This window comes from Cydia strobilella, chromosome 15, assembly GCF_947568885.1.
Source record: "Cydia strobilella chromosome 15, ilCydStro3.1, whole genome shotgun sequence".
Taxonomy (NCBI): domain Eukaryota; kingdom Metazoa; phylum Arthropoda; class Insecta; order Lepidoptera; family Tortricidae; genus Cydia; species Cydia strobilella.
The window spans coordinates 566,489-581,549 of NC_086055.1; the positions used below are offsets into that span (position 1 = coordinate 566,489).

Sequence of the window (15,061 nt, forward strand, 5' to 3'; positions counted from 1 at the left end):
GGACATTCCAAAGAACAATGTAAATTTACTCAGTATTCGTGTAAAAAGTGCGGAAAGAAAGGCCATCTGAGCCGAGTGTGTAAATCTAAAATTAAGACCACAAATTTCTTAGCCGAGGATACTGACGATATTTGCGAAGGTATTTATGATTTTTTTCTTATCCGTTCGGTTAACGGGAAACCTATGATGCAATCTGTGTTGATTGATAACAAGTCGATTTTGTGCGAAGTTGACACCGGTAGCGCAGTGTCCGTCTTACCCACCGATGTTTACGAAAAAACATTTAAAGTAAATTATGCCCTATGCAAATGTAACGTAAGGCTCAATTGTTACGATGGCAATAAAATCACACCTGTGGGTTATATATTATTACCGGTTAAGTTTGATAATCGTATAATTGAGATTAAATTTTTTATTATTGCCACGATTGATTCGCAAATGTCGCAATTGCCGTTGCTAGGACGCGATTTTATTACCAAATTTGACCTGCATTTGTGTAACCTTAATTGTCATAACATAAAGGAGGATCCGATGTTAAAAAAATTGCACGATAAGTACTCTGAGGTATTTTCGGGGGAACTTGGCACATTTACTCCCTATCAAATTCATTTAAAAATTAAAAAAGATGTCGTGTTTAAGTTTTGTAAGCCTCGGACGGTACCTTTAGCGTTAAAGCCTAAAGTTGAAACTGAATTGCAGAGGTTACTAGATTTAGGCATTTTGGAGAAAGTTGAACATTCCGATATAGCTACGCCAATTGTTCCCGTGTTGCGTTCGGATGGAAATATTCGTATCTGCGGAGATTACTCAGTAACCTTAAACAATATTTTATTTATTGACAATTATCCGTTACCGCGAATAGAAGATCTGTTTTCTAGATTGCATGGCGGGGTGGAGTTTTCCAAATTAGACCTATCCAGAGCTTACAATCAGCTGGTCCTAGACGAACCGTCGCGCAATTTAACCTGTATCAATACCCATAAGGGGTTATTCCGGTATACCCGTTTAGTTTTTGGCTTATCCAACGCTCCGTGCATTTTTCAGCAATGCATGGACAAACTGTTAGCTGGCATTGAGGGCACGTGTATATTCTTAGATGATTTATTAATTACCGCGCCAAATAGGGAATCTCACGTGGCTAGGTTGGAACAAGTTTTGAGTAGACTAAAGGATGCCGGGTTACGCGTGAAACAGGAAAAATGTGAATTTTTTAAGGATTCCGTAGAATATTTAGGTTTTGTTATTGACAAAAATGGGTTGCACAAGTCTAAAAAGAAGGTAAATGCTGTTCTAGAATGTCAACGACCTAGGAACGTGACGGAATTAAAATCTTTTCTAGGTATGCTAAATTATTATAGGACATTTATACCTAATGCGGCCAGTATGTTAAATCCATTAAATTTGTTATTAAAAAAAGATTGCAAATGGCAATGGGGCGAGGCTCAAAACGACGCGTTCGAAGCTATCAAAAAGGAGCTTGCGTCAGATAAGGTATTGGCTCACTATAACCCCGATTTGCCAACGATTGTCACTGTGGATGCGGGCCCCAAGGGTCTGGCAGCCTTATTGGCTCAAACGCAACCGGATGGCACCGAGCGCGTCGTGGCCTACGCATCCCGGTCACTAACTAAAAGTGAGCAAAATTATGCTCAAATTCAAAAAGAAGCGGTTGCTATAATTTTTGGGATAAAAAAATACCACCATTACTTGTACGGTAGACCTGAGCCTTTTATTTTAAGGACTGACCATAAGCCTTTAATTTCGATTTTTGGCAGCAAGAAAGGATTATTTTCTTTTTGAGTACCGAAACTCTGTCCACGGTACGACCGGACACTCGCCCGCCGAGCTGATGCTAGGGCGGCAGCTGCGCTGTCGTTTCGATTCGCTCGTGCCGACATCCGACGACGCACCCGACGTCAGTCCGTCGGTATCCTCGGCTGATAAAATTGTGCTTCAAAAACAGATCTCACAGCGTAAATATTACGATGGAAAGAGGCAAATTAAATTTAATGTCGGAGACAGTGTACTCGTAAAATCATATTTTAAAAATGGCACAAAACATACGTGGTTAGAAGGAACAATTTTAAGTACCATCGGCTCGTCAATGTTCAATGTTTACATTAGAAGTCTTCAAGTAACGGCTAGAAAGCATGTTGACCAGCTGCTTACGTACAAAGGCAGTAAGGCTTTGGAAGAGGACGGCTACGATGGCGATGTGCCAGTTCTACAACCCAGTGAGCCGAGAGAGGAGGTGCCCTCCGAAACCGCAGCACCGCCGCCGGCGCCGCTGCCTGCGGCTGCGGGGGAAGAGGACGATGATGCCGACATGTCCGATTGCTCGTTTTCGAGTGTCGTCTCACAAACGTCATCGCCGCGACTTCAGGATACCACGGCTGTCCCTGAAGTACCACCTGCTTCTATTACACCCCAGCATGGAGAATATGACGACGAGCCGACTGAACAAGATGGTTTGGAACGTCGATTCCCATTAAGGAACACAAGAAATCCAAAGCCCAATTATTAATATAAAAATACGCGTCAGTGTTTTACTTATAATTTGTCATTAGGTGTATGGATAGTTTTACAACTATTGGTGGAGGGATGTAGTGTTTAAATAAAGGGTAGTTTTAAAACTAGTTATGTCATTCAGTTTGTAACCGGCCAGTACACGCTATACTACTATTCCTGTGTTTTATTCTGAAGTATATCCTGAAACTTCTCACTTTGTAAATACTGAAACTGAAACCCTGTATTTTACTGAACATAGATTTTCCTCGCAATTTTCCGAAAGGCCGAATGCTCGAGGCACTTGTCTGTATATTCAAACACAATTAACATTGTTTCGTTGGCTAACTTGGACTTGAAAGGTCGCTATAATCAAGGCCCGTTTCAGAAATGTGACAGTAACAATTGTGACGTTTTCAACCAAAAGGTCGCATTGTCGCTTGTTGATAAGGTTGATTTCTAATTGAAGCTATAAGGAAATAGGGCCTTACTGACAAGCGACAATAAGTACCCTTTTGGTTAAAAATGGCACAATTTGTTATATATTGAGTACAAATGACTATTTAGTAGTTGATGGTAGTTAAGAGGCCGGTGTCGATTTTAGTCGCAAAAATGTAAAATTGATAGATTTAGTCGGTGAAATTGTACACCTTTTGTTACCTAATTGAAATAACAAGTACTGGTTTCTATTAGCACGTCTTCTTATCTTACCTTTTATCAGATCAATTTTTTGAAAACAGACACTAAATTAGTAATGTTGGCTTTTCTGATGGACGTTTAGGTAAACGCGCGTAAAGCACTGATTTTGTCGCTCTTATTTGTAAATTTCGTATAGTTTGGACGGCTAAACATGGTAATTTTGTATTATACATATCCTGTACTTGACGTTTATCAGACTACATTTTTATTATTATGACTTTGAAGTAGTGTAAATGAAAGTTAGACGAAATCAATTTTCTCCAGAAATTACTTCAAAACAAGTGACAATTTCTCTGAAAATCGACTTAATTTCAACAAAATTTTGATACTTAAACAATCTACTACATTTGCTGAAACTATTCTTATACATCAATTTGTATAATTTACCACCATAAATTTTTGATGAATTTTTAAAAACTACCCCTTCTTTTCATATACTACCGGTGACGCACGCTCGCGACCTGATTATTAAAAGGCAAGATGAGAAGACGTGCTAATAGAAACCAATACTTGTTATTTAGATATTACGTAACAAAACGTGTATAATTTCAACGACTAAATCTATCAATTTAAAATTTTTGCTCCAAAATCGACTACGGCCCCTTAATGATTTACTTGTCCTAATTTTCCATGTTTAATAATGTTTGTGTTTTTATGTCAATATTAATATATTTGTGTGTCGTTGGCGTACGTGTCGCCATTAATTTTAGATTAAGTCAGGTCCCCACAGAAAACCAGCGCCACGGTTTTTTTTTTTTTTATATATGTTATCAATCAACATACACTTTATATCTTAAACATTAATACAATGACTCGGGGTTATCCCGTGAAGCGATCGCACCGGAGTAGCTCCTTTTGCTAACCATACAGAACGCTATGTAGCAAACGACTTAACTTGATTTAATCCATTCCAGTTTGCCGCGGCACTATGCTGAGTGGGGATCCTTTTTAGCGTCCAAATGTTTGTTTTTGTCTGCATACCTTTCTTTTTTATGGACTTTCTTGTGGCGTTAAATAAATGTATTTTCTTTCTTTTCTTTCTTTCTTTCTATTTACAATAGGTGCTTAATACGGTTAATACCCATTGTTGTTGTCTAAATAATAGCATTACATGGAAAATATCCATAATCAAGGAACAAATATTTGTAATAAACATAAATGCCCTTACTAGAAATCGAACTCGGGACTTTTAGCTCCGTAGGCAGGGTCACTACCGATTGGGCTAACGCTGCGTCTTACGTAAGCGAACAACTCGCGAACGCGAAACGAAGCGGCGCGGCGGGCCCACGGCCTTCGCGTTCGCAACGAGATCGCCTACGTAGGACACTTCTTTAGGTATCAAAGGATTCGCTTCGCGTTCGCGTGTCGTTCGTCTACGTAGTACGCTGCGTAAGAGGCCGTTAAAAAGAACGCGACACGAATCTTCGTCCGATGATGTGGCTCTAATATAACGTTATTTCTTTTCAGAAGAGAAAGGCTCCGGTCCAGAGAGCGGGGGTGCCAACGGCTACATACCGGCCAAAGTGCCCATCACTATCACCGCCAACCCGATGCACGCTGAGGTCAGTTCATAGTTATAGTTATTTGTTTTCAGAAGAGAAAGGCTTCAGTGTGGAGAGCGGGGGTGCCAACGGCTACGTACCGACCAAGTTGCCCATCACTATCACAGCCAATTCCGATTCACGCTAAGGTCAGTTCATAGTAACAGTTATTTGTTTTCAAAGGAGAAAGTCCGGAGAGCGGGGGTGCCAACGGCTATTTATCGGCCAAGGTGCCCATCAATATCACTGCCAACCCGATGCACGCTGAGGTCAGTTCTTGTTACAGTATTTAATTTCAGAAGAGTAAGGCTCCAGTCCGGAGAGCGGGGGTGCCAACGGCTACATACCGACGAAGGTGCCCATCACTATTACCGGCAACTATGTACGCTAAGGTCAGTTCATAGTTATAGTTATTTTAGGTCAGTTATTTGGTTTTGTATAGACAGGTCCAGCATTATTGGTTAAGAGTAATTAAGATGGGTAAGATATTAAAAATATATATAAAATCAAACGATGCACATATGGTTAAAGTAGTAGTATGGTAATTTCATGAAATTAATGAGGAAAATGGGGACTATGTTTGTATCGAAATGCGCTCGTCCACTATCCTCTTAAATAAGCGATGTGTAATATATTATGAGACAGCACTAACGTGTTTTAATTTCCAGAGCGGCGACGGAGGCGTGGAAATGTCGTTCCTGCACAACAACAACTGCGGCAACACGGCCGGCGCCGACGACACCCTGCCGCGGACGCGGAAGAACGGCTCGCGACAATACGTGTGATTTTGGACTATATTATTATACACGCAGAGTCTAATTTTGGAAAGCAGCATTTATCTACTAGGTACTACGGAACAACGGAACTGCTGCCTTAGATATGATTAGAATTGGACTTTATTACTGTATATGCAGGGTCGAAATTTGAAAATTCTTATCTCTTGTGAGAGCAGCGAGCTTTTTACTGTTTTTGGTACACTAGCTGATATAGACTTTATTGCTATTCACGCAGGGTCGAAATTTGTTTCTTATGACTGTTGCTCCAGAAGTTAACATTCTAAGGTAAGTGTAAAAGTGTCTGGACATCACATTGGGGCCTGTTTACACTGATTAGTGTTTATTGCGATTTCATACAATTCCCACTAAACGCAAGCAGCAATGTGAAGGCCAGACACACTTACCCCTTAGCCACTTAGCCGTATTAACCAAACTAAATTGTTGACTGGTGGTTGATATGTGATATCAAACTAGCCATATTGTTTCGTATTCGGACTTGAGAGTACAAAATTATTTTTATTTATATTTTTAGCGTAGGCCAAGACTGTTTTAATAAGATTTTCGTTTAGTTTTGACTAGGTATGGAGTTTACGAATAAACGCTTATTACAACGGTCCGTCACCGTCAACGCAAGCTCCTGATAAAACTCCTCGGTACGAAGTGAAACATGTCGAGCGTTTTTCGACTTAAAATACGTGAGTGACCCGTTATTAATATTAATTAAGGTTTATTCAGTTAAAGATGACAAAGGTCTGATGTATTAGAATGTTTCGTAGATCGAAATATTCGAGAAGTAAATGGAAGTTAGTTTAATTAATTTGTGAAATACATAACTTGTAGTCGTTGGGTACGAGTAGGTATGTGTGTATTTCTTAAGGGCAGGGTTTTAGAAAAGTTATATATTTACATAACATATACAACACGTCGCGCGAGTGACTAAAAACAAGTGAGTCTAAACCGTAAAATTATTAAACGAACATACATACATAAAATAGACGTAGTCGGGTAAATAAATTGACGTAACCGTTAAGAGGGGGCGTAAAGACAGGACATTAAAAAACCGGCCAAGTGCCAGTCGGACTCGCGCACCGAGGGTTCCGTACTTTTTAGTATTTGTTGTTAAAGTGGCAACAGAAATACATCATCTGTGAAAATTTCAACTGTCTAGCTATCACGGATCATGAGATTCAGCCTGGTGACAGACAGACAGACGGACGGACAGACGGACAGCGGAGTCTTAGTAAGAGGGTCCCGTTTTTACCCTTTGGGTACGGAACCCTAAAAAGGAACAAAGATATGGCGTGCCATACTTGAAACTTGCGAAGAAAGATTTGGCGATCGCTTTAACCTTTTAGGTTTTCTTTAGAGTCTTCCCTTGCAAATATATTTATCTTGTTTCCGTTAGAAATTTTTATGACATTTACCCTCGATTTAAACGTGTAAAAATTACAATCCCGTCTCTTAAGGGTGCGTTTCGACCAGAAATGTGCTATGCTATGTTTTCATACATTTGAAACGCAGCTCCAGCTACAGCTACGTTTCAAATGTATGAAAACACAGCATAGCACATCTCTCGTCCAAACGCAACCCTAACTGGATTTTTATATTGTAATTACAAAACATTTTTGTATCCCATCAAAAAAAGTCACATTTAATGCTAAAATTTCGAAGATCCTAGCCTTTAAGAGTATAAAGCCGTGTCTACACTGGTCTCTGGATATAATGACCGCTTTATGCCTCATACTAACTATTAGCAAGAACAAGAAATGAGTTTGTTCCACAAGAGCTATGAAACGCTGAAGTTTGAGTTTACTATACGAGTTGGGAACTATGTCGAGGGGAATTATTCTTGTCTAATGCCAGCCGACCAGTATAGTGAATAATACTTTTAAAATAATTTCATGCAGTCTGAATCCGAACTTCAAATTTATGGGCATCCCACACCATAACGTCACCCGCGTCTAGTCAACTCTATGGCTGCTTCGACGCAACGTTGGACTTCCGGTTCGAGCGCCATCTTGATAATTAGCATCGTGATTAATTACTTTGTTTTTTGCTCATTAATATTGTTTAAAGTGTAATATCGATAGCTTATTATACAGTAAACTAATGTGGTAGTGTGCAGTGAATGGAGAATTAATTTTGAAGCGCGTTTAACCACCATCTTGGAGTCAACGGCCGGTAGTCCACGTGCTTCTTGTAAAGTCTAGCTATCGATTTACAAGAGCTAACAAATCACCGTACACTGTCTTGTACAACCGTACAATTTTTGTCGTTTTTATACCTCTTAATACCTTGATACTGGCGAAATAGTCCCATTGGGCTGAAGCCATAATTTTAAAAAAAGACGCAACGTTGACGCAACTCCGCAGCGACGCCATTTTGCATAGCGCTGACTAGTCGTCGACGCTCAAAAGACGCTAGTCACGCTAGTGTGTGGTGGCCCTTATAGTCGTCTGAGCGTTCGACTCGCCCGCGCTTTACTCGTGATAGGAATATTACCAGGAAAGTGTTTAAGTTCCTTAAGTACCTAATAAAAGTATAATGCTATCGTCGAACTTTGCAAGTCGGTTAGCAATGATTTTTAGGGTTCCGTACTTGAAGTAGCACCATGTTATTAAGTCTTCTATCCGTCTGCCTGTCTACACTTGCAACTATCAGACATTATCGCTACAAATGCATGGGCAAAGTAAAAATTTCCGCAAAGAAAAAATTAATATAAAAAGGCGCTTTCTATTTTTTTATTTCTCATGCTCTGAAAGTGGGTCGTTGCTGATCTAAAAAGTGTGCAGGAAATGATATGTTTCTGCTCTAGAGCACTGTACTTTCTAAGTACGTATTTTTTTTTTTTTACGAATAGACGAAATTCAACGTATACAATTTTATTTTATTTTTTATTTTATTAATTCAAAAAATTTACACAGCATTACAGCGAACTAATACACTGAGAAATTTATAATAGAAAGTATTTATACAACTAGGTACATGATACAGTCTAGAAAGGACAACAGAACAAATGTAAGAAAAAAAACTAGTACAAAACAGATGATTCACGCTTATCCATCGCCTCACAGTACTTCATACATTCTTTACACAGATCCATCCAACTACTTGCAAATAAATCACATTCCGGTGCTGATGCGAGGAGCGCGTTGATATACTGTAGAGCGCGGACAAGTGGTGATTTGCCATGAGACATAGTGCGCGTTTTAGGCACAGCTAATAGGTGAGGACTTCGCGGTCGTAAGTTAATTTGGGCCTTAGCTATAGATGGTACGAACAGGCGTACGAGCTGTGCAACCAGTTCAAGGCAGTCCGAGTTCCCCCGTAAGACATTACATGCAGTAGTCAAGATTAAGAATTATTCGATTAGGCTTTGTTGTTATGCAAAATCTTTTAAATTTATTAATTTCAGAACCGAATTTTTATGAATAAATCTTAAATCGATCTATAGTGAATCTCTTTTACTCATAAATCTCATAATTAAAGCAAATTTACATTAAATTTGAGAAGTTATGGCTAAGTACTTAAAAGTTTGTTGGCAATAAATTTTGTTTTATAATTTTATTTGACGAACCCCGATTTGGTTTTATGATCTGTTACGACGAACTTATTTAGTTTTATTTGTACATTTTTACGTTATTCTTTATTTTTAATTATATTATTTATTCTCTACGTAAGGTTGTGATTAACTTTGGCATTTATGAATGTAAACTGACTATTAATTTTGTATTCGAATTTATTATCAAGTTCTAAATTAATTTAAAGAGGCCAACTGATTACCAGGCCGCCGGACGATATCGGGGCTGTCAGTTGTTCGCAACTGTCAAATTTTTGCTCTAACTGACAGGCTGATATCGTCCGGCGGACTGATAATCAGTGGGCCCCTTAAGCAAGATCTTTGTTCAAACATTTTAAATTTACACATTTATCGATAGTAGATTAAAAAGGTGTCGTTACGTAAAAAAAGGTTAAAAGGGCTGACGTCATGAAGCGTCGCTTTTGTATTGGAACTAAGTAAAATAGTAGTTTTAATAATGGCCTTTTTCATTGGACCATTTCTCCTGTAAACTAAGAGGAACTAAGAATTTATATTTTACTCAGACTTAAGAGCTCTTTCAATCTTAATAGGAGAAAAAATGTGTATTTATTTTCATTCCGTTATCATTTTTCATAGACCTCGTATGACGGCAACGGAATTGAAGGAACGAAAATATATGGACATTTTGGGGACCATTTTTTTCTCCAATTAGGATCGAAACGGCTCTTGATTCTGAGTAGGAAAATAAAACAGTGAAATTTACAACTTTATGGGTCCCCAGCATGCTCGGATCGCCATACAAACGTAGTTCCGCTCTCATTTTAAAATGACTTGCTAGATTGCTCTGAAAATTTGTACTTACAATAGGATAAGGTATATCTATATCTGTAATTAGTTCTGTAACGTAACTTCAGATACCATAGTAAAAAAATACAGCGAATTTAAGTTTTTCATACAAAACTTGTTTTTGCTCTATTTCGTTTGTTTTATAAACTGGAGCTATATAAACTAATTACAGACCTAGATATACCTCATTTCATTTTATGTGCAAAGGTTCATTACAATCCCACACGTAGTTTTAAAATGAGAAAGGAACTACGTTTGTATGAAAAGGTGCAATTCGGCTTGCTGGGGACTCTTTATCAAAAGGCCTAATTCCATATTAACGGAACGACAAATAGAAATTTTAACGTAGTTTAGTCAAGTTTATATTTATTTAAGACATATTAATTGTAAGATTATCGCACTCAATCGAAGACTGTATGTATAATTTTAAGCTTGCTCTGCTTCATAAATATCCATTGTTCTAATTAAATATAATGTATAAGAGACTCCAAGAAATTTAAGTGCGGATGACGTAAAAATGACGTCATTTTGCACACAAGTATCCTTACCACGAGTGCCACTGACTTATTCGCTAGCGACTGCGTAAACCCAACTCACAATGCATCTAAGCTCCCTCGTACTGGCATTAGTGGGATGCACTGAGTTTGAGTTGACGCATTTGCTAGCGTTTAAGGCCTCATGAAAATACAGAAAACAAAGAATCAGTGGCGTAGCTAGGCGTGGGCGAAGTGGTCCGTCGCCCACGGCCTCGCGCCCCAAGGGGGGCTTCGCACGAGGCCACTTCGGGCACAATGAAAGAAAAGGGCCTCGCAGATGCGATTTCGCCCACGACTAGATTAGTTCACGCTATTACGCCACTGCAAACAATCACAATTTCAACGTCAATTTATTGTTAATCTTTAATCTGAATGACAATGTCAGTCAAAGACGTTATGTTACTGCTCATTTCAAGTGGCGATATAGTTTAATTAAATAGGTGTTGTTTACGAAAATACTATTTAAAATCATCCTAACTATGCGTGGTTTGGTTTGACGTCATCGGCACTAAATGTTCAATGTTCGAGCCCTAATAATATCTAATAAGATATTAAGTATTTTAATATTAATTACATTAATCATTCGCAAATGACCGCTTGATATTCTTCTTTGCCTGGCCCTTTCCCATTTTATTTGGGGTCGGCCCTCCGTATCATGCGTCTCCAGGCAGCTCGGTCCTGGGTCGTCTCCTTGTTGACTTGGGCTTCTTTGAGGTTCTTATCTACTACGGACATCCATGTGATTCGGGGTCTTCCTTGTCCTCGGGGTTTAGTTTCAATATCTAGCACTTTCCTGGTCATGTGGTCGGATGGTCGCCTCATAACGTGTCCGCTTGATATTACTGAGAATTATAAAATTAGTCAATTACTTATTGTAATTATTCGCTATTATTAATAAGACTGAAAGAATAAGTCATGAAAATATGTATTGGTGCCATTAGATTACGAAAATATGTAATTAGCGACAAAGTATTCTACATTTTGTGGACCAATTTTAATATGCCTGCAAATGTTAATAAATAGTTTAAGGCGGTAGGTAATGTAGGTATTAACAGAATGGAAAAAAATGTCCGATACCAGTTGTTTTATGTAAATACAAAATAATGAAAATTATTACGTATTGTAACCACAATTTTTTGAGCACACTTTCCCATTAATGTTGTATAAAGCAAAAACTTCTGTGAACGATGCTATTAAGCTAAGAAACACAATTAATTAGGGTTAATTCGACCCTGTCCCAATGTCTCTTAATTAATGACAATTATGATAAGATTTGTTATGTAAACTAAAAGTACAAGTGTTCTGCTTTTCTAGGTTCAGTCATAAAAGCTGGCGGGGCTATAATTGAGAATTTTTACACATCAGTAATATCTTACTAGGTCCTCTTTAACTTTACTTTAAAAATATTAAAGTGGAGTGAAATGCTTAAAGTGAACTGAAGTCGAGTTGATAAACTAATAGCTCAAAACAAAAATACCTTTAGGAACACAACAACCTGGAAAAAGTATCATTTCGCGTCCCTACATTTTTTTTCACATACCCTCGATGAACGGCCGAATCGCTAGATTCGAAATAAACAACGTTAGAGACGAGTAAACATTAAAGATAGGTAGTTTCCGAACTATCATTGTTCCATTAACGAAATCCATATATTTTATACGGCCTTCTCTTAATGTCAACGTTTCAAAGCTCCAGATGGAATCTCGGTGTTACCTAATATATAAATATTTTATGGGTCTTACGATGGAGATTTATTATGCTATGAAATAGTAATATGTGTAATTTAAATTTATTTGCTCATATTAAATAATTTCACGGTTTACACTCACTTGTTTTAGTCACTCGCGTGACATGTTTCGGAGAGCCTAGGTCTCCTTTCTCAAGCACTAATAGTGCGAGCAGCGTTCACGACATGTCGCGCGAGTGACTAAAACAAGTGAGTCTAAACCGTGAAATTATTTAATGTTAGTATATCTCACAAAAGTTTAAATTTTTAAAGTAAAGTAAAGTAAATCTTTATTTCAGTACATATATGATGTTGATCAAACATAGTAATCATAAAACATAAGCAGGTACTCGAATAGTGTAAATCAGGAGTAATTTATACATGGTTCCTACAATAGGCAGAGCCTGTCCTGTAGGTAGCCGGCACAGTTACGAGTGTTCTAACGACATGTAGCGCGAAAGTTAACACAATCAGACATATAAGTAGGTAGGTAGTAATTGTTAGAAAGAAAATTATTAAATTAATTTACAAATAAATTAATCTAACCTATCATGCTAAGCAGTTAAGCAGTTAAATTAGATTATTTGCTGATGTTTCATTGGTTCCACGATCAGGAATGTTGATAAACACTCTCAAATTTATACTAGTCGTAAATATATATTTATATTTTTAAAATACAAATAGTTTATTTTGGTTTAACATTATGATACACTTTACATAAAAGGCTGGAGTCTCCCATTAAGTAAAACAATACTTGTGACGGATATTTTTAAAAGTATCTATTAATACACAATTTTGGGAAAAAATGACCTCAATCCGGCCGTCACCACTGGGAGCTTCGTCACTTTTTCTTTAATATATAACATCTATTTCAGTTTATTGTAACTATTAATGTTTTTAGAACCATGAATTCAGAACTGGAAATTACGGTTAATTTCGCCTTAACTGTTTTTATACTTGAGTATTATTAATTTTGAGCGTATTAGACCACCTTAAACTAAGTATAGGTACTTAATAAAAAGAAAATCAACTCCATGAAGATTAAAAGTCTTAATTATATGCTCGTCTCTACCTACGCTACAGTTTTTATTGACCGTTTCCACTAGAAAAGTTCAGTTGCGAAGTCCGAATTATTTTAGCTTCAGGAAATCACTTCTAAGTTCTTTTATTCGTATTCTCAATTGTTTTCGTGTGGTAGAACCGCGAGAAAGAGCTCCTGTACTACTTTCCTGAATTGCCTTTATTGTGTACGGGAACGTACGATTTTAAAGGTTTATTCTTACTGTAAATCACTTGTGATAGTTAATGTAGTAGTTACACAATGTACGTAAAAAAATATCTGCGTTATTGAAGGACTAAAAGAATAATACAAAAAAAGTTATACGGATAGGGACAATTGGAGTATGTTGTGTTTTGTGTACGAATGTTTTTTGCCATGATGATAGAACTATGTCTTATAACATACTACACAATTGGACTTATTAAATGTTAAAACTCGTGACTTATACTTGTCTAATGCAGCATTCCACGAAATTATGTTATTTTCTATAAAAAGGGACTTTATTGTCGATGGCGCTTACGCCATTATTAACGATGCTCCGATATAAATACCTACAATGCCGCGCGACGCTGCGCGGCGTAAGCGCCATCGACAATAAGGTCCCTTTTCATAGAAAATGCCTCAATTGTCTGCCGTTGTTCCGTACAAACGCGAATTTTCTATATTTTTGCGTTTTTTGCTGTCACAACACAATAGATGTGAAAGATGCATCATAGAATTGAAACGTTGATAAAATATACGTAATATATGAAATAAAATGCGTTTCTACGGGACAGCTCATGGAATGCCCCTAATATTCCGTAGTCTCCAATTGGGCGTTTACTAAAATAAATATTGAAAACCTGATTCTTTCAAATCTGGACATTCTTGGGCTCATTCTACTCAGAATCGACAGCACTCTCCATTCTTCCATTAAAAAAAGATGTCCCAAAATGTCCATTCCATTACGTCACGTTTTTGCGTGAAAATTTATTTCACTTGTATGTGCGTGACGTAATGGAATGTACAATTTTCATAAAAATTTTTGAGACATTTTTTTACCATCAGGATTGAATATGCTAGTGATTCTGAGTTGAAAGAACCCAAAAACACCAGGATCTGAGAGAATCAGAATTTATTATACACAACGCCCAATAACCCCATTACCTTCAGCACCACAAGATTTAAATTGTTTAAATCTAAGTACCTATATTTAATATTAATATTATGTTTTGAGCGCATTGCTCTACTATACGAACTGTACAACTGTAACGAACATGACTATTAGAAGTAGCTAGCCTGTATCACTATTAATACATTCTAGAATAATACTGAGCTGGTATCATGACTTAAGGATGACTCACGTTAGACCGGGCCGTGTCCGGGCCGGAGCTTCCGGCGCTTACTTTTCTATGACATGACAGGTGATCACGTGATGCTTTCCATAGAAAACGAAGCGCCGGAAGCTCCGGCCCGGACACGGCCCGGTCTAACGTGAGTCATCCTTTAAGTAGCCTGTTCCTATAACGAGATTGTAAATATAATTGAAAACGCTCTTGTATGGAACAAGTTGTTCTAACACAATAAATTATCAAAATTTACGACGTCGTTTTATTTACAGCTTTTCCCTTGAATATTAATAAAACATTATGAGAAAGTTTGCGCGTACTACGCTCAAGTTTACGCCGCTGCGCGCTAAGGCAACATGTTGTGGGGAAGTGTCATGGGTGATGTGTGTGCACACCTGCTGGAAACTTTTAATGACTTTAAAGATGACATGATACTGAATATCGTAAAGAAAAGTTTGGGAATATCGAAATTCCAATCAAGAGAAATGTACATTACGATATTT

General features: G+C 37.6%; 1 protein-coding gene across 1 annotated transcript in view; it reads left to right on the top strand.

Annotated features, from left to right (window-relative positions):
• Nucleotides 1-9,073, top strand: part of LOC134747788 (interference hedgehog) — an 82,190-nt gene extending 73,117 nt beyond the window's left edge. The window contains exons 16-18 of the mRNA XM_063682429.1: nucleotides 4,672-4,766; nucleotides 5,414-6,992; nucleotides 7,049-9,073. Coding sequence (XP_063538499.1) covers nucleotides 4,672-4,766; nucleotides 5,414-5,530 — 212 coding nt within the window. The 3' untranslated portion in view covers nucleotides 5,531-6,992; nucleotides 7,049-9,073. The remainder of the gene's footprint in view (nucleotides 1-4,671; nucleotides 4,767-5,413; nucleotides 6,993-7,048) is intronic.
• The last annotated feature ends 5,988 nt before the right edge of the window (nucleotides 9,074-15,061 follow it).